This window comes from Vanellus vanellus, assembly GCF_965231255.1.
Source record: "Vanellus vanellus genome assembly, chromosome: 1".
NCBI lineage: Eukaryota > Metazoa > Chordata > Aves > Charadriiformes > Charadriidae > Vanellus > Vanellus vanellus.
Window position 1 is genome coordinate 69,755,203 of NC_138905.1, and position 22,494 is coordinate 69,777,696.

Genomic DNA, 22,494 nt, shown 5'->3' on the forward strand with positions numbered 1-22,494 from the left:
GTACAGACCCTCCCTCCCATCTGGCATGGCCTCCCCGCCATTGTCCCTCTGCCTCTCTCCACCTTGTTGTTTCCTTTGGGGTGTTAATTACCAGTGACATTTGCTTGAAAAGAAGCTTCATGTTCCCTCTGAGATGCTCTGTTCCTGCTGCTCATTTTGGCTACGAGATTACGGCTCTCGGTCCTTGAGATCTCTGTCACGTTGCTATCGATGGGGAATAAATAGTCCTGACTGACCATGCTGTGCAGAGACCTTTCTGCCAGGCGAGGTTGGTTAAGCTCTCGGTCCTGATGCCCGAAAGTACCAAAGCTACATAAGACTTTTTCAAAGAAGCCTGAAACTCTTCTCCACTGGGGGCTTCACATCTGAGGACAGGTCCCTAAAAAGGTTTGCTGGCGGCTGCAGGCTTCGTCCTATGGCTGGATCAACGAGTTGGTGCAGCGCCGGTTGGTTGGGCACAGAAGGAAGCTGTAAGCCATCCTTGCCTAGGCAAATACAGCGTCATCATCTTCACACTGCTGCATTCAGGGGGAGGGGGGACCTGAAACACCTGCTGGTGACAGACATGGCTACTAGAAGGGCAAGCATTTGGACAATCTCCACGTTCAAGGCAATGTACTTTACATTGTTTTGGGAAGATCCAAGGCACCCCACAGAGATGGAAGCTCAAGGCTTTGCAGCTGCTGGTCTTTTGCTATCGTTTCCTCCTGGTGAGGACAGATAAGCAATGAAAGAAGGAGCCTTTTCTTCTGTGTTATTGATTTCTTTCAGTTGGACCCCCTCCCCATATGAGTGCCTGGTAAAATAAGGCCCCGTATCATGTATTCACAGTGCAGGAAAGAAGGAAGGATGTCTTGTTTTAACAAAAGATGCCTCTTGTTATAAAAGGAGTGCTTTTCTGGTAGTAAAGCACAAGCAAGGGAAGCAACAGCAAATATGAAAGACCTGTGGAAATGATTTTTTAAGAGAAGAGCAGATTCTGTTAAATATCAGAGTCAGGGTGGGGCCAAGAGCTACAGGTGACAAGAGGTTTGGGGATTTCGCAGGGCTAACCTGAAAAGACCTCTGCTTTCTGCCAGGTGTTTGGTAAAATTGCGCTGAACGATACCACAGAAATCAACCGCAACAACAACTTCCAGACCTTCCCCCAGGCAGTGCTGCTGCTTTTCAGGTAGGTGTCTGACAGCTCCGGATTGTGTCAGTCTGGAAGCACGATTCCCCTCTCTTGGGCACGGCTTATCTCCTTCTTCCGTGTCATGCTCACAAGGTGAGTAGAAACATGTTGTCCCTTCGTGGGGGAGCCCAGGAGTTAACATCAGATGAAATGACCGATCCATTAAGCCTTGTGCCCTGCCAGCTGACGCTGGCCAACACTCAGTCCTGGGGAGGGAGGCAAGTCCTCCTACTCAGGAGGGAGGTAGCCAGTTTTCAGTGCTCTCAAATGTTGATGTGCATCTCAAATGCAGTATGACTTCCCGCTTATTTTAGCAGGGAAAGGGACATGAACTCCCACTCATGCTTTGGCATGGCCATGCCCAAATCAGCTTAGCACATCATCCTACTCCAGCTGTGGCCAGGTGTGCTGGGGCCAGGTAGGTGTGCTGAAGGGGTGGGGAGTTGGCACGAATTCAACACTCTCTCCTTGTTTTCAAGGAGTTTTTTCGTGCAATCCACAGCCGTTTCACACACATCTCAATGACTCTGGCTGGTGGGAGCATGACAGCCCCGTAACCAGAGTAGGCAAAGCCAGTCAGGAACAAGACGCTGATGATGGCAACAAAGCCAAAAAGAGGAGCAGAGTATACCAGTGTATGTCAAAGCCCAGCCACCAGCTTGACTTGCTCTTAATTGACCTCAGTGGCAAAATTCCCATTAATTTTCCCATTAATGCTCATAGGAGCAGGAATAGGTTGCTAAAGTGCCAGTCCCTCTCACATTGAAGATCACTGCTGTCTTCCTTTGCCATGCCCAGGTGTGCCACCGGTGAGGCCTGGCAGGAAATCATGCTGGCATGTCTCCCAGACAAGAAGTGCGACCCAGAGTCAGAGCCGGCCAACTCCACCGAAGCCGATCACTCCTGTGGCAGCAGCTTTGCCGTCTTCTATTTCATCAGCTTCTACATGCTCTGTGCCTTCCTGGTGAGTCTGCCCCAGCCACCGACCCCTGCCCTCTTTCAGGCTGATCTCCTGCCTCCCCAGATATCAGCACTGCACAGCAGAAGAATGATCTCAAGGAGGGGAAATCTCCCCATGGGGTCTTTCCCAGCAGCTCCCTTTCAGTGACAACACTCCCTTGGTCACTGCCATTCCTGCCTCCCTCCAGCTTTGGGGGATGCTCTGCTTCCAATCCCAATCCTTTGTGCACAGCAAAGGAGTGTTCTCCTCCCCTCCCCCTCAATGAGAAAACCAAATTAGCGTGTTGTGGGCTGTGCTGAGGCTAGCAACGCCTCAGCCACACTTCCCACCTTCCCTCCTACCTTCCTTCTGGCTGCTGAGCAGGTTTTTCCTCCCCTGCCAGCAGGAATGACTGTGAGAATACACATATCCCACTTGCATCTGCTCCGTGTTGGCAATGCGGCATTGCTCAGAGCGACAGCACATGCTCTGCAGCTGGCATCAGTGCGCAAAACTCTCCCAGTGAACAGCAGCAACATTTTAAAAGTTTTGGTCTTGGGCCAGAAGGAAGGACTTTTATCTCAGCCCTGCTGCGTGTAGAGGATAAATCACAGGTTCTCCCACCACTACCCCATTTTGCTGGGCAAAGACACAGGTAAATAAAAAGCCATCACAACATGTCGAAGCATTCAGCAAACTTGGGCCTCATCCATTCAGTAGGGAAGAGAAAAATGTGACCAGCTGAGAATATCCCACCCCTGGGATCTTCCCATTTAAACTGGGGGGCTGCCATGGGGAAACAGAGAACCCACCTCCAATGGCTTCCTAGTTTTACAAGTCCAAATCCAGGCCTTAAATGGAGAACCCAGTAAAGTCTGCTGTTACCTGCCTCATCCATCAAGTCATCTCTGTCCTTGTTTGCAGATCATCAATCTTTTTGTAGCTGTTATAATGGATAACTTTGATTACCTGACACGGGACTGGTCCATTTTAGGACCACACCACCTGGATGAGTTTAAAAGGATCTGGGCAGAGTATGACCCTGAAGCCAAGTAAGTAACCCAGCATGGATATCGGAGCTCCTCGGGAAAACAGGCCTGTTATTTTCTGTTCTCTAGACCCAGTGCAGTAAGTGCCATGTTCCTCCTGCAGGAACACTTTTTTTCTGCACTAATCCCAAAATAGGTATCTCCACAAGGTATTGCTGGTGAATCCATAAGACAGCAGTGCAAAGATACACACAAAAATCTCAGCATTTAGGCTGCACTGTTACCTGGCAGGACATCGCTCCGCTTTCAGTTGAGGGGAGATACAAGACTCTCCAGGGAAGGGCAGTAGGATATTGAGCAAAGGAGGTTAGTGGGTTGGTTTATCGTTACATGTGTTTGGGATATTGAGCTGGGACTCTTCTATGTGACTTTCTACTCACAGTAGAGCTGCTGCACTCAAATCTCCATTTTGTCATGTGTCATATAGGCCCATCACAACCTGTACCTTCACATGGCTGCATTACGTTGTCTGCGGGGTTATTCACATCAGCAGACTCGCAGAGAATTAAAGCTACACAAGAACAACTCACACAAGGGCTTAACTGACATTCAGCATTATATGCTCTGTTTGACACATGCTTCGGCTTAAAGTGCATTTAGATCCCTGTGGCATTACAGTACAGTTGACAACTGTAATTGCAAAGGCCCCTTCGTCATGCAAAAACTGTGGAAGGAGATCTTGGTGTAAACTAAAAGCAGATCTCTTTAGGAGACATAGTGTCAAGATTAATTTGGGCTTGGGTTCTGCAATATGTGAGGCCACGTCACATTATCAGAGTGATGCGTAAATTGAAACCCTTCTTCTCTGCCAGAGTGACTGCCAGAGAGACTTTTAATATGGATAGGGGATAAACAAAGAATTCTAATAAATACACCGTTCGCTAACAAAACAGATGCTACTATTTGTGCTTGTTTGAAGGCAAGACTGCAGTGGCTGAAGCCATACAACAGAGAGCTGCTCAGTCCAGATGACATCCTGTTCCTTCCCATCCATGAATGGGAAGCTCTTTTGTTTCTCTTCCCCATCCATGTCCCACACTTGAAGCCCCACCTCTGGCTCTGGTAGCTCTCCTCCCTCCCCGAGAGAATTCTTCTTTTGCGATGCCATTCACAGAACTTAAAAGAAACCCAACAGCTGCTGTGGAGGAAATTCAGCACTTTGGTTTGTCCTGGCTCCAGTGAGAAGAGCCCAAAGCATAAACAAGTATCAAAAGACAGTGGCTTGGGGCTAGTTATAGGGGAGGTAAAGCGCCGGGGGGGGGGGAAAGAGACCCTTTGCACCTCTGTGCCTGCTATAGCCCTGAGACCGAGGAGGCGGATCGGCAGGTGGCCCCGTGGTAAGGACGCGACCTTCACTGTGCTTTCTTCTTTAGGGGACGGATCAAACACTTGGACGTGGTGACACTGCTCCGGCGGATCCAGCCCCCCCTGGGCTTCGGGAAGCTCTGCCCTCACCGGGTGGCTTGCAAAGTAAGGCACGCCGCGCCTCGGGGCGGGGGGGAAGGCTGGCGATCACAGCAGCTAAATAAGCCCGCCGTGGCGTTTGCTAGTCAAGCCTGCCGCACGGCCTGGCCGCCCCCCCCCCCCTTTCCCCGGGGGCTGGCGCCGGGCCCGGGGGAGCGGAGCGGCGGCGTGTGCTGCCCCGCCGCGGCGGAGCCGGCGGCCGCCCCCTACGGGTCTGAGCAACTTCCCCCCGGCCGCCCCGCGCCCCTCACCGGCTCCTCTGGGCGGCAGCGACCCGGCCGAGCGCTGGAGGGCCACCAGCAGGCGTGTTGGCCGCTAGCCAAGAGGCATGGGCGCACGGCCAGCCCTCTCTCTAGCTAGGAGAGCGTCCATGCTAACTACGTACAGCTCTCGCATACCCAGCACTGAATCAACCACACGCCTGTCTGATAACCACAAACACACATATCGAGACAGATCGGGACAGATAGAAATAACAGTGCAAGTAAAAATCCCTCTGAGATTTTCTTTCGACTAAGCAGTGCACCAAAAACCTGGTGTTATGTCTCATTCTTGCTTAAATAATGACAAATATTAAATGGCAAGGTGAGCGTGGTATTAAAATACAGGAAGGGCAAGGACAGGTTTTCTGTGAAAATGTCTCACTCGTTTCTTTGGTTGTGAGACTCCAGCTATGAAAAAGGGCTCTCTCTAGCGAATAATGACATGTTTATAACCTTTATGCTTCCCTCACTTGAGGTGCTCTGTTCATCTCCCTGCAAGTTTGTATGTGACGCTTGAAGTTGTTTTTATATCATTCCCAGAGCAAAATACAAAGCCTGGGGCCTGTACACAGAAATATATGACTTCTGTGGCCTACTGTCGATCCCTTTCCATCTGCAGTCTCGCAATTGCTTGTTATCTTGATCTGGTCCAAACCCCCCAGTCCATGATTGCATTGGTAGTGATGGGGGATGACACCCTTTCTTCCAAACTGGTACTGAACAAGGCCTGTTGCATGAAAGTGTCAGAAGACAGAGCTCGAACAAAACCAACCCCTGAAAGCATAAGAGTTCGAACTAAGCCCCTGGTGTCTCTTACCTCCTGAGAGAGAAGTAAGGATGTAAGATCTGGTGACTCTGCTACATCTGTCTCAGATATGTGTCACTGGTCTCACTGACCTGCAGCTGCAACAGCACTCAGCACTCACTCTTTGTCCTACATGGCTTTACAGAATTACTGCAGGGCAGACACAGCCTTGTTTTAAAAGGGAGAAGGGCACTTGTTTGATAAAGCAGATCAACTTTCAGGTTCGGCTAATCCCCTTTCTTCAAGCCTGTCATATAAAGGAAGACCCTGGCTCTCTGTCTATATACATTTGAACCAGGCACAGCTTTAGTACAGGCGACTTTGCAAGTGTCCCACGAGGTATGAAGAAATCAGTTTGCTCCTCATAAGGAAAAAAAAGGTGTCATTTAAAAGCCAAATGATCTGGGGACTAGATCAAATCTCTGTCAATGTAATAAATACACTGTGGGCAAATGCCCACTGGCCACTGGGGAAAATTAAGGTTACAAAGTGATAGCCATACAGAAGGAAACAGAGTATCTAGCAATGCAAGAGAGACCCAAGGGCAAACACACCATGGTTGGGACCATCAGTGGCTAGGACAAGCACTTTTATAATTGTGTAACTAAATCCACAGGCCATGGATGCTCACATGAGAAGGGTGGCAGGTCTGGAGGTCATCATGGGGGCATAAGGAAGAGCATGCTTCAGTCCATGTGCTGGCAGTATGATCGTTCTCTTTATTCTCCTTACTCCACAGCGCCTTGTCTCCATGAATATGCCACTGAACAGTGACGGGACTGTCATGTTCAATGCCACTCTCTTTGCATTGGTCAGAACAGCGTTGAGGATCAAGACAGAAGGTAAGAAGCTGGCTGACTACAAGGGTACAAAGGTAGCTGAGTGGTGTTCACACTAAAGCGTGCTGAGCTGGAATACAGCAATAAGGACGTCTTGTGTAAAATGATCCCAGTTACTCATATGCAGCACATGGTAAAAAAAGCAACGTAAAGATGTTTGGAGGAATATCTTCTAGAGAGAGAACAGTGTTTCCAGTTACTTAGAAAGTATTGCCATAGTATTGTCTCAGATTATTGATTGCATTCTTTACAGTGGTCTCAAAGTTAAAAGTTTTAGATCAATGTCCGCTCAAACAGCAACCAGGGGAAGGAAAAAGGGCAAAGAAGCCTCCCCTTGTGCAAACCAGCTGCTTTTTGACCTCTGTTGCCACTGATCTTCCAATCCAAGGCAGGCAAAAGAGCTTGGACTCAAGGGTCTCACCCCACTGAAACTCCCCCTGCACTTCCATTAGCATGAGTTAACATCACACTGTAGTGCCAGTGTTGTAGCCTAAAGACAGACGAGAAGCAAAGTGACTGTTAACAGCTTTGCATAGACCAGTGCTATAGTTGGGGAAAGCAGACAAGATTTTGGGCTCAGCTTGTCCCCTTTGTTGCACTCTGTCATCTGCTGTAATGAAAGATATTGGTCCTGAGTCAAAACCTGGCTTCATGTAATAATGAGATGCCCTGAAAGAGTGTGTAGGTCTGTGATTCACAGCTAAATACCTCTAGCTCAGGAGTGGCTGCATTACATTTCAGGCATGGGAAAGCAGAGACCAACACAACCCTAGCTTACTGTGCCAGGATTATACTGACAGCTGAGCCAAAAAGAGTGGTAAAATTTAAAAATTATATTAAGGCCTTGGATGTTGTGCTAAACAGAATTTGACTGTAGCCAAAGAGACTGTCCTGAGGAAAAAGCCAACCGCAACCCCTGTAGGACATCTTGTGTCTTATGAAACAGAGACCCAAAAAGGACTCAATTTTTCTTGTCTATCTTTGCCTCAAACTCTCCAAGTCATTGCCAGTGAACTCCTGGGAAACCACCTAAAAGCCTCAAACTGCTTGCTTTCTTGCCTTAGCAGGATTTTTGTAAGTGGTTAGGGCAGGAGTTTGGAATTAGCCCTCCTGGGTCAGATTTCTGCCTTTGATGCTGCCCACCTGTTTGATCCTCAGTAAGTTACTTAGTGTCAGGATGCATCTTCACTGCATCCCATTAAGGGAGCTACTGGCATGCAGAGCCCTGTGCGGCACATTGAGGAGCCTTAATGCTGGGAGCATCAAGAAAAGCTACAGGAACATCACCTTTAGAAGGAGAAGATAGTGGTTTAGTACACATAGGGAGAGAAGAGAGCTTCAATTATAAGGGGGTTGAATGTACCTCAATCAAGAAATAAAATCGAAGGTGAGTCATTTGGGAGGAAATGAGTACCTAGAAGGAAAGGATATAAACCAAACCTGCTTCACGCACTCTCGAGGGGTAGTATGGCTTGATTAATGTCTCATTTAGCTCAGAGCCCCTTGGAGGAACATGTAATGTCTAAGTTCAGACAGTTACATAAAAGGCTTGTTATAGCCTATGCTGTTCTTTAGAGAATAAACACAAATATCCTGGGACAGTCCTCTGAGTTAGATAGTGAAAGCCTTGGACATGCCTGGAGTGCCTTGTCAGAGCACTGTGCAGGCTCTCCAAGGCAGACTTTTGGCACCATGTGAAGAACTTGATATCTGCTGGGAGGCAGGGATTGCAACAGGTAGTTCTTGGGAAGTGCTGCAGGCAGGCCCAGGTATTCAGATTTCTAGGTGCATCTTTACCACCAATTATTTGTCTTCTCCAAGCTGTAGTTTCCCAGTAACTGACCTCTGTTCTCATCATATTCAACCTTCACTGGATCTTAATTAAAATTTGAAGTGTTAGATGAGATTGTTGCTTTTTGGGACGAAGTAGCACCATGGTTCTGTTGTTTCTGGCTGTTGCAGACTACGAATCAGTAACTCAGTCACTTTCCTACCCTGAGATGACTATGCATATTTAGGAAGAAGACCTCTTGCTGTGAGGGGGCTTTAGAAATGGTCAGAGCATCTCTTTGCCCAAAACTTTCCACTACTGAAAAAGCTCTGTTATTTTCCTCCTAAGATTGCCATGCCAGACATGAAATTGTTCCTCTGCAGGGTCTGCTTAATTCCTGTCTCTGATGATTTTCACCCTGCAGGTAACCTGGAGCAAGCCAACGAAGAGCTGAGAGCAATAATTAAGAAAATCTGGAAGCGCACCAGTATGAAGCTGCTGGACCAGGTGGTGCCCCCCGCAGGTGGTGAGTGCAGGATCTTGTCCCAGACTTTGAATGTCTCTGTCTTTTTCCCCACCTGACATGTCCTACTGCACCTCATGATCATCAGGTGGAATATGGGGGACAAGCTTTCTTCTACAAGATGCTACCTGTATTTCATCAGGCTCAGATCTCTTTCTGCCTGTACTAACATGAATATCACGTTCTTACTGCTGAGAAATCAGGAAAGGAAGAAAAGATGTATAAATAGGAGTTAGAAACCACTATTCCTAGATCTTGTTCCAGTTTGATCATAGGAATTTGCTCCCCTGGACATTACCTGGTGCCTGCTGGGGGCAAAGGAAGCAAGCAGAGCTAAGGCTCCAGGGAGGATGATGTGGACTTTATCTGACTGAATAAGAGATATGGCCTTACACTCAAGTTAAGGATGCAGCCGCATCTCATGACCCCTTCATATTTAGCAAAACTACCTTTACTATGGCATATAACTCTTTTTTTTCACTCACGTAACTGCTTTCTACTATGATACCTGGAGACATTCCTTAGCCAGTCTGAACTAGTGTAACAAATTGCTGTGGGTTTCTATGCAGCGTCCCTGGCAGGCTGTAATTACCAGGCTTCTGGGACACTCCTTTGCTAAGCTTCTTGGGAGCTGAGGTGCACAGACATCCAGTGTGGCCTTCGCTGACCTTCCCGGTGGCTCCAGGGGCTATAGCACAAAACACCCCTTGGTAGTTGGTTAACAGTTGCAGACAGATCCTGAACCTTGCTCAGCCTGCTCTGAAGTCAGTGGATCATGTCTTATAAAATTTCCATTGGGTTTGGAGAAGGGAGGAGAGTTGCCTGGATAAAAACTTAATGCACATTTTGGCTCACTGACAGTTTGTACTGAGTGAGAATACAGCAAGGACTGCATTTCTGGGGAGAGGTGATCACTTTGGTTTGCTCACACCCATGCTAGGCACAAGACAGAATTTCAATGCAGAGAATTCCAGATCAGGTCTGGAATGGATGGTTAGTTAGATGCTGTTGGTGAGCCCAGACCCTGCGTGTGTCTTACCCCAGGCTATCACAAGACAGAGCAGCGTGTGTTGACCCAGACTGGGAGTCTGCTGCTATAGCAAGATCCTATGTTGTAAACCAATACCAAAGACTGCAAATGTTAGAGACACTTTACCATAAACAACATACATCCAGAGGCGCATAGCTATAGGGGTTCTGTGCCAGCAGAGCCAGTCTATCCAAATCCCATGTGCACCTCTCCTCCTGACTACTTATAGCAAGCTCTGGCCGTGGAGCAATCCCTTCCTTCAGCTCTGCATCCTGATGCCATAAAAAGCAGAGTTGTACTGCAGTACCTAGTGTTTCTGCTGTGAACTGCAAGGCTCACATTAGCAAATACACTGTTTAAAACCAGTTGCTTATTTAATTTTATTTTTTTTTTAAAACCCTTTGCAGATGACGAGGTGACCGTTGGGAAATTCTATGCCACTTTCCTGATTCAGGAGTATTTCCGGAAGTTCAAGAAGCGTAAAGAACAGGGACTGGTGGGCAAGCCCTCCCAGCGCAACGCGCTCTCCTTGCAGGTGACAACCGGGCACAGGACGGACAGGGGTGGTACAGTAGAGGCATTTGACCCCACTTCCCTCTCAGTCATTCTGGGGGCTGCAATGGGCTATCCCCACTGGAAAAGAGCTTGTAGACCCCTTGAATTGCCACATCAATTCTTTTGGGTAAACAAGCATGTACCATGGGCCACATCCCTTAGCTCTAGAGGTGGAAGGCACAAGTGAGGTATATCCACAGTTTATCAATCTGCTGGTTATATTTGAAATTTGGGCTCCTTTTAGAGAACTGGTGTAAAGTATCCAGCAGACATTTGCTTATTACCACATTCATTCTACCCTTTCTGAGGGGAGTCACTCTAACAGCGTCAGCGAGAGCATGTTGCCAGGAGGAAAAATCAGTTAAAAAGCAAAAAGCATACCTGGATACTAAGGCCATCCAACGGAGAGGACACCAGGCTCTAAGACCTGGGATCTGTTCACTGCTGTGCTACACGTTCACTGGGTGGGCTACCAGGCTGTGTGAAAGAAGGAAAAAGCCCCATTGATTGTACAAGCAGCACCATTTACGTCCCTTGAGTGTACAGTAAGGAAGAAGGGTGACTCCACAGTTCCAGCAATCTAAAAAATGCTGTGACACAGCCACAGATATAGACTGAGGTCTCGGCATAACCACAGCTTACCTTCCTGGATGGACTCCCTGGAATGGATTTCAGTCAGTGAGGGGTTTGAGGACTGTCCAGGTCCAGATGCCAGAAGTTTAGCTATAAAATACATATTTAAGCTGCTGATCAAAAAGAAGATATTTTTAGAGGTACCAAGTACGTGGTTCAGCTGGAACTGTGGCTGCTATAGGGCTTCTGGTTGTGGATCTCAGAACCCAAAATTGAAAGCATGCAGACTTGCTTAGTCAAGCCTGTGGATTTATGTCTATGTCTTGTTGTGATGAAGCCAGGGGACTAGCAACAAACATTCCTGCGTTGAATTGCTATGAGTTTTTCCCTCTTTAAGCTGGAGATGAAAGAACAGAATTTGTTGGTGTTTTTCTAGGAGCTGGGGATGCTATATTAAGTGAAAGGGCTTCACAGTGCTTAGGAAGAAATAGCACTGCTTTTATTTCTCATATACCCAGTCGGAGATATGAAGCTCTATAGTTTGCTGTTTTGCAGGCTGGTCTGCGCACACTTCACGACATTGGGCCAGAGATCCGACGAGCAATTTCTGGAGACCTGACAGCTGAAGAAGAGCTAGATAAGGCCATGAAGGAAGCTGTTTCTGCTGCCTCTGAAGATGATATCTTCCGGGTAGGTGGTGAACAAGTTTACAAGCTGAGGCTAGACCAGTAGCTGAGCTCAAAGAGCACTACATTCTCTTTTATGCACTCTATTTCAGCTGGGCCCTCCTCCTTGTTTTCTAGACCCTAGAGTAGTGGACTCAGGGTGCCAGATCCTGAGATCTTTGCACAGTTTTTATCCCGTTTTCTTCTCAGTGGAAGTTTCCCTCATAAAACCTAAATAAAATCAGAATAAGAATGGCCAAAGAGTCTGAAGAACAGATCGGTTCAGACATCCTACAGTCTGCAGAGCAGCAGCCGGGCACGCTTCGGTGTTTTGTTCACTCCTCCTTTCAGTGGCACAAGTAGTATCCTTCCAAAAAGTACACCAGAACCCAATAGAGCTCCTATGGAAGGAGGACATTTTCTGAGAAAGTTACCTAGATCTTCTCTTTCTTATTTCATTCCTATTTCTTGTAATTGTCTTCTCTGGTAATATTTCCTCTCCTTTGGCATTTTCCTCCTTTCCTTTCAGAAAGATGCTGTCAGTCCCTTTCATTACTCATCATCTAAACAGTACATAACTGGCTCATTAAATCTTTCTTCATTTGTTCCTCCAGGTGACTAATAGTTTCTGGTGCTCTTCTCAAATTCCCGCTCATGTCTAAATGTTGCTTTGTAACTGCACTGTGAAATCCAGAGAACAGTTACCTGGTTCTTCCATCCCTACCCAGTCCTGTGCTCCCAGGACTGGTGGGAGGTGTAGAGACACTTTTGCCTCACCTATGCACCTGGCTGGTCCTCTGAAATATCTTAGAAAGCTAAAGTTTTCACAGCCTGTGTGTACCTAGTCCTTCTGACAGAGAAGTCCATGCACTATCCTCTGGCAGAGAGAGCACCAGTGCCATCATGCACACTTTGGTCCTCACATTTCTTTTCCTCAACAACAGGCTAACCAGGAAACATCAGGGCCCTTGCACATCTTCTCCCTCACAAAGGGAAAATAACTTCTGTTTCTCTGACAGAGAGCTGGAGGCTTGTTCGGAAACCATGTCAGCTATTACCAAAGTGATGGCAGGAGTGCGTTCCCCCAGACATTCACCACCCAGCGACCTTTGCACATCAATAAGTCTGGCAACAACCAAGGAGATACCGAGTCTCCATCTCATGAGAAGTTGGTGGACTCCACCTTCACTCCCAGCAGCTACTCATCTTCAGGCTCCAATGCCAACATCAACAATGCCAACAACACTGCCCTGTGCCGCTTCCCCAGCCCACCCAGCTACCCCAGCACTGTCAGCACAGTGGAAGGCCACGGTACCCCCTTGTCACCCACCATACGTGTGCAGGAGGCTCCTTGGAAACTGCCTTCCAAAAGGTAAGCTTCACAGAGCAAAGAGTGGGTCAAGGGACCAGGGAGAGGAACACGCATGCAAACACCAGAGCACTGCTGCCTAGCTGAAGTCACCCACCAGACATTGCCCAGCCTGCAGCCTGGATTGAGCCTTCTGGTTCTCCCCTTGCGCCAAAGCCCACAGTGCAACAGATACACATCAGTTGACCACTGCAAAGCAGCAGCACTCTCACTGACCAATGCGCTTGATTTCTTTGGGCTTTATCATGAAGAAACCTTTGTAAGAACCAAAAGGAGCTTTCTTTAGCCTTCCTTCACCACATGGAGGTGTTTTATCAACTACTAACTGAAAGACAAAGGGACTGCAATTCATCTCTTAAGAGCCGAATAGGGAGCTTGGTGGGAATCAGTGGTTTTTCATTCAGTGGGTCACATCTCTACAGAGGTCACCAAAGGCATTCTGTGAGGCATTTCTCAGAAATGCAATACTGTGCAAAGCAAAGAAAATCCCCTTCTCTGGACAGCTTTCAGTTTGTCTATGCACAGATGACAGATATTAAAGGAGTGTCATTTTTATTGGTGGGGAATTTTTTTTTTACCATCTCAGTAACAGCAAGAAGGAGGTGGAAATTTTTTTTCAGTGCAGAGAGTGGGCAATGTGAAAAGGTGAAATGCTGCCCCAGCAAAGGACAGAATAGGACAATAAGATGGAGGAAATTCAGTGGGTGCAGAATTGCCCAATTAAAGAGTCCAGTGATGTTTCTATTTCATGCCTTCCTGAGGGAGGCCACAGGAGTTGCACAACATGTGTTACCATCTGCCCTCCCCCTTGCTTACTTGCACTGATGTGACACTGCTAACATGGTGTTCTTTTCTCTCCTCGCTTCCTTGGGTACCTTCCTTGAATTAGGACGCATTACTACGAAACACTGGGACGGTACGTCTTTTCCCTCATGCTCTAATGCTCTCTGGGTGTAAGACCCGTTGTTTGTGCCATTGAAAGTCCAAATCTGTGTTAATGCTGAACATGAGCTCTTCTTTTTGGTGTCAGTAGGGCTGAAAAATAGGTAACAATCACCATATCTCTAGAAAATACTCCCAAATCAGGACTTTTCTGCCCACAGGCAGGTAGCGATGCATGGGCTGTTTCTAGTTGGTTTCTAGATTTGGGGTTTTTTTAGAGTTTCTAGCTGGGCTCACAACATCTAGGCACCCTCTGTTCACAGTACGCAGTGGCATGTTCGTACAAAAATTCTGTATGGTTTTGGCTACACACAGACTGTTGAATAGGGGGAGCTGCCACGTACTGATTTCTCCCCCCTGCACCTTAGCAGATTTACTTGCCTCCCATCTCAGCAGGAAGGTCACTCCAGCACTGTCCTGAAGGCTCTTCTATACCATGCATATGCACATTTCTCCTACTGCTTTTTTGCTCAAATCGAATGATAAAATAATGTTTCCTATCGAGTTCCTGAAAGATAAAAAAACCTGCCCCACAGGTCTCTTCTGCAAACGCTAGTAACAGACTGACATTGGCTCCAATAGCTCCATGTCAGTATCTCGAAGACTCACACTACCTTCAGATTTAGTTTACTCCTCAGAAAACACAAACTCAGAATGAAGTATGAGGGCTCAGACATGAAACAGAGGGACAAGGAGGAGGCAAGCAGGGAATTCAGGGCTGTTGCGCTTAAGGATTTGAACAGACCCTACCGAATTCAGTAGAAGCACTCTGCAGTTAGCGATGAGAAAAAAGGGACTAAGGATGGGAAAGACAGCAAGGAACGAGAGGATGAACAGGAGGCAGAGGGAAGAGATGGCGCAGAGATTTGGGAGGCAAAGACCATACACCACAGAGCTGAGAGGGTTACTGTTAGTGTCTAGGAGGCTTCTCTGAAATTCATAACCGAGGCTTTTGCCACAAGGGAAAAAGCTGTATTTCCAAGAGCCCATCTCAGATTTTACTTCAAGGTCAGTGAGGTCTTTCTTTGGAAATGTGGTCAGTGTGATATGCACATTTATAGAGTACATGTAGTCACAAATGACATAAATATGTTTACAGTATTGTTCAGCATTGATTTAAGAAACTCTTCCTCTGAAAGAGGACACAGACAAAGGTTATTGCTTTGTGTTTGTGAACTCTGCAGCTCTGTTCAATCATTAATTTCTCTATGATAGCTCTTCAACATTATAATAAACTGAGACAGATGGAGCGTGTCATTCTTGTCTTTATAACAGGTTGTCTTTACCATCTCCATATCTTGACTTGTCTTTTTTGCTCATTAGCTCCAGTTCCAGAGACAGCCAGCTGGCAATTGTTTGCCAAGAGGAAGTGTCTCAGGATGAGACTTATGATGAAAATTTGAATGAAGACATTGAGTACTGTAGTGAACCAAGTCTGCTCTCTACTGAAATGTGAGCTTTGCAGCTTTAGTCAAGGTGTTTGGGTGGTTCTTTAATTAAGGGGGAAAGGTGGGAAGAAGTGATGTTTTTCTAGAAAAATTTAAATTTATGGGATAAGGCCAGAAGATTTTAGTCAGACAACTGAAATACCAGAAAATAATAATAATAATAAAAAAAAAATGCAGTTCAGCCCTGAGAAGTAAGGATATCTTTCACCTAGGATTTTCCTTCTCCTCTGAATGAGACATCTGGATCTGCAGGGCCTCCCCCCTCCCTTCACTTCTACCATCTAATGTTCCCAGATCTCATGTTTAGAGCATTCTCTGTCTCATGGTCTCTTTTACTGCTCCTGGTCCAGTTATAGGTCGAAGCTAGCTTGCTATTGCGTCCATTTGATAGCATGATCTTCTTGGCTTCCCTGCTGGAAGAGGGGTTATGCTGTCCATTATCTGCTGCTTTTCTAGAATCCCTCTGTTCTCCTTTCCAGGCTTGCATACCAAGATGATGAAAACAGACAACTTACTCCACCAGAAAACAATAAAGGAGAGGACACCCGGCACTCTCCGAAGAAAGGGTTTCTGTGCTCCTCGGCACTAGGTAACATCCCAGTGTGACGTGCAGGCTGTGCTCTCCTCTGCTTTGACTGGGTTCTCACATCTTGCTGGAGGAATCCCAGTGTGTGTGGGCACGGGTGTTGCTGTTTGCTGCATTTAGCTTGTGAGACCAGGAATCCCACGGCGTGCAAACGACCCTGATCACGCACATGACTCTACTGACTTTATGCTCAGTCAGTAGATGAAACTGTGGCTGTTCAGTTAAGCCCACCTGTGAATTAGGGGAGTTCATTAGAGCATTGTAGACTTTCAAAACAATCACCAACAAGTCACCGAATGGGCTAGCCTTGAGTATATGGTGTTCTGTTCTGTGTGCATTCAGCAGAGAGAAAGGAGAGGTTGTGTCTTTTGTCCGCTACGACGAAAACAGTGAATTTCAGATTAAGTTAATACAATACAAATTTTCTTTCTGCTCTAATTGTACCTGGAGATTTTTCAAGTGCTCGAGCGCGCAAACTACGCCCAGGTGAAATCCATGAATCACAAGATTTTATGACAGTATCAGGATAAATGTGAGAGTCTGGAAGAAAAAGAGGTCTTTTATGTAGAATATTTTTCAGCCTTTTTCCTGAGTACTGGTGTGGAGAAAAAGGACATTTAGTGGAGAAACTAAAAAGAATCCTGTTTATAAAATATATTATTACAAAATAAAAGTGACAGACTAGGTCGTGTAATGTTTAAAGTGAGGCTAACAAGTCTTCACTCAAATTCTTCAGGATGTTTGTACAATTGGCTATTTTAAAAGCATTTACGTTATTTTAAAACTTAAAATATTAAGCAATGACAATTCCTCTATCTATCTGTAAGGCCAAATTTGCAGTCAGTCCTTGATACAATGCTTCATTAACTACATTCTAGTGGGTATTTATACAGTGATGTCATACTCATTTTACTAGGATTTTTTCTCTAGAAAGAGAAAATTCTTTTTATCTGCATTGTAGCATTCATTCTCTGGGTTATAACATGTTTCCTCCAACCCCTGAGAGGGCCTTATCTCAACAAATCAATATTATAGATACTGTTTTCAGAATTCTAATTTTCTTTCCTTCTTTAGAAAAATATCAACAAGATTGAGAAATCCACAAAATATTTTAGTATGCCATACAGTTCTATATTTAATGCTGGATTTATTTGCCATTCTTCAGAAGTAAAGCCTGTGCATGTGTTCATAAATATACTTTGCAGTACTTTTAAATTCCTGCGTAGGGAGTACCTTTCTCCTATTTAGAGAAGTCAAGTTTATTTTTATAGCAGGTAAACAATGTGATGCTTTCAATAGTTCCCTCTAAAATCTTTTTTAAGAGAAAAAAAGCTTTTTTTCTCTTCCCTTCTTTCCAAATTTTGAAAATGCTTCATGTCTATATAAGCAGCCTTCCATTCACCAATGAATTCAACCATTGATTAATTCACTTCTACTTGACCTTGCTCTAGACGCAGCCTCATAAGCTGTGGTATGTCTGGCAGCTAAGGGACACAGATCACATGCAAGCAGGAGGCCAATGTCACCTGAGCAGCCTGACGTCCCCTCCTGCAGGATGTGTACAGCCAGGCACAGCACCAGAGCCTCAGCTGCCATCACTGGTCCCGCTGAGGGCTTTACCTGAGCCAGAGAGGTCTGAGAACACTTCCACTGCTTAGGAGGGAAATCAACTGCCTGGTATCTACTAGGACAGTGTTTTTTAAAAGAGGAAAAATAAAACCCATCATCCAGAATTTTATCTTGCAGCTTGCTTGGAAGATAGTGCTGGTTGGTCCATGACGCTTGACTGCTTTTTATAAATATAAGTGCTTTGGAAAGGGCAAGGTGTTGAGGGCTTGTTGAGGACAGAGCCTAAAATGTGGGTGTCTTTGCTGTACCTCCAATGGGACTGCACTACAAGAAATTGAAATCAGATTAACTGTAGTGTAGTATGAGTGATGGACACAGTTGTGTGTGATTGCTGTTTCAGGTCGAAGAGCATCTTTTCACTTAGAGTGTCTGAAAAGACAGAAAAACCAGGGTGTAGACGTCTCACAGAAGACAGTTCTGCCTTTGCATCTGGTACATCATCAGGTAAGCATTAATAACCACAAAGGCCCCAGCAATGTAACAGACCCTACCATCTGCAGTGCTCCCCCATTATGCCCCAACTAACTTTTTAAAAACCATTTGTGATAGTTTTCCACCCGTATCAAAGGTCCAATTTTTAGAAATTGTATTTGCCATCATGCTCATTCCTGCTTTCAGGATTTTTGTCATTCCTGGAAGAATGCTACAGGAACATGTCCTTTGGAGTCAACAGAGATATCATTTTCTGATGTCCATAAAAGAATAAAATAAAAAAACAGCTAAAAGATAAAAAAAAAACCTACCCAAATTGCATACTGCAGTGCAATTACACTGTCTTTGATGGTAGTATGCATATGAATAAAGTGTGCAGGGTCTACTTTCACATTAATTAAAGGTAATCAGTAACTGTAATTAATCATTTTAAAACATAAACTGATTACATGTAATTAATCAGCTTCTTAAGCTCTTTGTAACTGCATTCAGCAGCCTAGCAAATGTATGCTTAGCCACGTACCTAGATGATTAGCCAGCTGTCATAGTCCAAAGTAGATTTGTGTCTTTTAGTTTGATGATGCCACTTTTTGTCACCATGAAAGAAACAGGTGCAGATGGTAGTGCCAGCCTTGCAAGTGAGGCATCCTGCGCTTTTCAGTCCTCCAGGGCATGGCAGAATGGCCTTCCCGTCTCCCCAGGGTGCCACAGGGGCAGAAAATGCCAAGCGGCAGGGGCGGTAAGAGTGAGAAGTCAGAGCAGAGGAGTGAGATGAGCGTGCTTGAGGCTCCCTGGCTTTTCTCACCTCCACTCCCAGACAGTTATCCTTTACGGATTGAGCTCCAGAAAGCAGTGGTCTGCAGAGAGTGTAACTGGGGGCATGAAACAGCTTCCCACCTTCCCCGCAGCAGCAACAGCCTCCCACGGCAGTCCAGGCACAGGGGACATGTGTTAGCCCACCTAGCCAGCAGAATCACCTCCAACCTGTACAAAGAGGACAGAGCTACTTCACCCGTCCTCATCCCACCATGCAACTCCAAACCTAGAGGGATGGGGCTCTACCCACCCCAGTGTCACTCAGCCAGACTGAAGGGTTACCCTGAAATAGGCATCTGGCCTCAGCTGACAACACTCAGCAGTGTTCATATGTCTACAAAAATGTTAGCCTACAACAGTGCTTAAAACAAGAATGTAAGGTGGAAAGGTTGCCTCTGCTAAGCGCAATGGATTTGGTTACTCGTGAATGCTTGAAGGGGTATTCTCAGGAAATACTCGTGCATCATGATATGTAAATATATGCATGCCTGCAGGGCATGACTCGTACAGATGAATTTTTAAGGCCCTACTTCCTCACTGAAATTCGATAGGAGTCTGACATCTAATTCCTGAGAAAATCTTGGTGAAGCTTGTACGTGACTAATAATTGATTCTTTTCTTCATCTGTCACTGAAATCATCAGCACAGCATGGTTATTGGTTCCCAAGGATTTCACTGGCCGATGGACTAAGCTTCACTTAACTTTAGATACCTTAAAGGCAGCTGTCTGGTTCAAACCGGTCAGTTCAGTCTCACTGTGGTTAACGGAGGGAGAGAGCATCTCCAAAGTAGGCAAGTGTAAGTCGTCTCTGAGTTGTCCTCCAGACAGCATTTTCAGGCAGGTGTCCAAAAGAGGCAGGAGGCTGGTTTCTCTCTGCACAGTTAGCTTAGACTAAACACATAGCCCTCAGATAGCTGAAGGTGTATGAGACCAACCCCAGCCCTCCTGTCTCCAACACAATCCACATGCCTTTGTATTTCCTATGCATTTTTTAATTTGCTCATACTAGGCAGTAGCGAGCTCTATGAGATGAGCTTGTGACTCTGACGGCATTGCTTATGGAACAAGGCAGCATTCACCATGAATAAGGCATCAGATCAGCCCTGTGCTACAAGGGGCTTCTTGACAAATTTGTTTATAAAAGGAGGCTGGATGACTCAGAGGTTGTGCATATGATTACAGGAAGGACTGGATGGCTCAAAGTATAATCATCAGATATTGATCCTCTCACCAACAGGAGATGCCTTAAAATCCAGTGGTGGATTTATAGTTATAGCCAACTGCAGACATATCTAAAATTCACATCTGGTATCCGTTCAGGTTCCACAGTAGATACTTAGAGAAAACACAGCAATGTCAGTAAAAGCTAGCAGTATGGGTGGTGGCAGTGGTGGGAAAATGCATTGCTGTCTCACCCACTGGAGAAGAGGTGGTGTTTCTGGCAAGGCTGTGAGGAGTGGGGCTGCATCCCTCCTGTCCGTGCAGTGGCTCCAAGGCTGAAGAACTGGAGTCATGAGAGTTTTCGGTCTGGTGCTTGGCACTAGCGCAAGATACACCATTTAAAGGAAAGCTTGCAAAATGAGTTCGTAGGAAACATCCAAACCATTCCAGCAGCTGGCACCTGTTTTCACAAGCCTCGAGACCCTCCAGGCCTTTCTCAGGTAGTTTCTCCAGCACCTCCTCCTTCCAGCCCTGCTGCTAAGAGCAGGCTCTCACTCGTCTTGTTCCTCCTCTGTCCACAGGCGCTAGCGGTGGCCGGCCTGAGTCCCCTGCTCCAGCGAAGCCATTCCCCCACCATGTTCTCTCGTCTGTGTGCTACGCCCCCCGCTACACCCTGCAGCCGTGGCTGGCCGCAACAGACCATCCCGACTCTGCGCCTCGACGGGGCAGAGTCCAGCGAGAAGCTCAACAGCAGCTTCCCGTCAGTACACTGCGGCTCTCGGTACACTGACACCACCAGCTGCAGCAGCCCGAGGAGAGCCAGACCGGTCTCCCTCACCGTCCCCAGCCAGAGCGGAGGGAGCAGCAGGCAGTTTCACGGCAGCGCTGGCAGCCTGGTCGAAGCGGTAAGGCTGCAGAGTCACAAAGGAAACGAGCAGTGTCAAGGCCAACTAGAAATGTGGCCCTCGGAAGAGCAGGGCAACAGATGTACTGCTGCCCGTAATGCCAAGAGCAGGAGAGCCCATCTCCAAGTGGGGGTCAGCAGCATGAATGGGAGAAGGACCGTTGGGGAAAATACAGCGGTAAAGAGGGTTGTGATGGGGTGTGATAGGGTTGATGACGCAGGGTACTAATGTATGTCTTTGTCTCTGGTTTCCCTACCTGCTTTTGAAGGTCTTGATTTCGGAAGGACTGATGCAGTTTGCTCAAGATCCAAAGTTCATTGAGGTGACAACCCAGGAGCTCGCAGATGCCTGTGACATGACGATAGAAGAGATGGAAAATGCAGCAGACAACATTCTCAATGGTAACAGCAAGCAGAGCCCCAATGGCAACCTCTTGCCTTTTGTTAACTGCAGGGACCCAGGGCAGGACAGTGCAGGAGAGGAAGAGGAAGAGGTGCAGAACCCGGATTGTAGAAAAAGTCAGGAGGAGCTCAAGGACAGCAGGATTTATATCAGCAGCCTGTAGTTGCCAGGGCTGGAAGCGATGCTGGTTTTTTATTTGTTTCAATGTTCCTAATGGGTTTGTTTCAGAAGTGCCTCACTGTTCTCGTGACCTGGAGTAACCGGAACAGCGTTCTTCATTCATTTCTGTTGGGACGAGTCGCAGAGTTGGGTGGTGTAAGAAAGCTTTTCAGGAGCGGATATAACCCCAGCACGTGTCCATGAAGGAAGAGTGAGGAGGAGGAGGAGGAGGAGGAGGAAGAGGAGGAGAGCCAGCTCCCTCTTTTTTTCAGTCCCTGCACAAGGAACGATGACTGCCTCCCGAGCGCGAAGGGGAACCTCAGCTTCCTGTGGGTGGCCCCAGCCAAAAGGACCCTGCGTCAAACGGGTGTCTTTCAACTTTGCTTGTAAAAATCATTTTGCACATATTCTGTATGAGCCTCACCGTCTCCATAAAGCCAAGGCCCTTTGATTCGGAAGGAGAGGAGGACTTCTTCTGCTGTGGATTCCCATACCGCCAAGGGGAGGAGGAAGCAGAAGAAGCCCACGGGCGCCCAAGGGGCAGGTGGCCAACACTGCCCAACCCTGCCGAGACTCCCAGGCAGCGGTCTCTGCCAACCAACCCGAGCTCAGGCAGCCACTCCTGCCGACCAATCAGAGCTCAAGCAGTCACTTGCCAGCCAATCCGAGCTCAGGCAGTCTCCTGCCAACCAATCAGAGCTCAGACAGCCAGCCGTGCCGGCCAGTGGGAGAGCGGGGAGCAGGCTCTGCGGCGGGGCCAAGCCGACCTGCCCCGCACTTGCTGAGGTGGTGGTGGGCTTGTGTAGATCTCTCCTTGTTTTGCAGTTTGATATTTTCTTGAAAGCATGTTGCAGTTTTTATTTTGACTATTTTATTAACTTTTTTTTTTTTTGGGAGGGAGAAGGGAGTGTTTACAATGTTTTGTAATCACCTACCTTTTTGTTTTGGTTTATTTTCACCTTTGCAAATGTTAAATTGGTTTGATCATATTGT

General features: G+C 46.8%; 1 protein-coding gene across 1 annotated transcript in view; it reads left to right on the forward strand.

Annotated features, from left to right (window-relative positions):
• Positions 1-21,630, forward strand: part of CACNA1C (calcium voltage-gated channel subunit alpha1 C) — a gene marked incomplete at its 5' end in the record, with an annotated part of 495,815 nt that extends 474,185 nt beyond the window's left edge. The window contains 14 exons of the mRNA XM_082498635.1: positions 1,080-1,171; positions 1,973-2,138; positions 3,039-3,166; positions 4,537-4,633; positions 6,435-6,537; positions 8,730-8,831; positions 10,266-10,393; positions 11,542-11,676; positions 12,671-13,023; positions 15,286-15,414; positions 15,890-15,999; positions 17,966-18,069; positions 20,617-20,940; positions 21,209-21,630. Coding sequence (XP_082354761.1) covers positions 1,080-1,171; positions 1,973-2,138; positions 3,039-3,166; positions 4,537-4,633; positions 6,435-6,537; positions 8,730-8,831; positions 10,266-10,393; positions 11,542-11,676; positions 12,671-13,023; positions 15,286-15,414; positions 15,890-15,999; positions 17,966-18,069; positions 20,617-20,940; positions 21,209-21,505 — 2,268 coding nt within the window. The 3' untranslated portion in view covers positions 21,506-21,630. The remainder of the gene's footprint in view (positions 1-1,079; positions 1,172-1,972; positions 2,139-3,038; positions 3,167-4,536; positions 4,634-6,434; positions 6,538-8,729; positions 8,832-10,265; positions 10,394-11,541; positions 11,677-12,670; positions 13,024-15,285; positions 15,415-15,889; positions 16,000-17,965; positions 18,070-20,616; positions 20,941-21,208) is intronic.
• Positions 21,631-22,494: the final 864 nt, after the last annotated feature.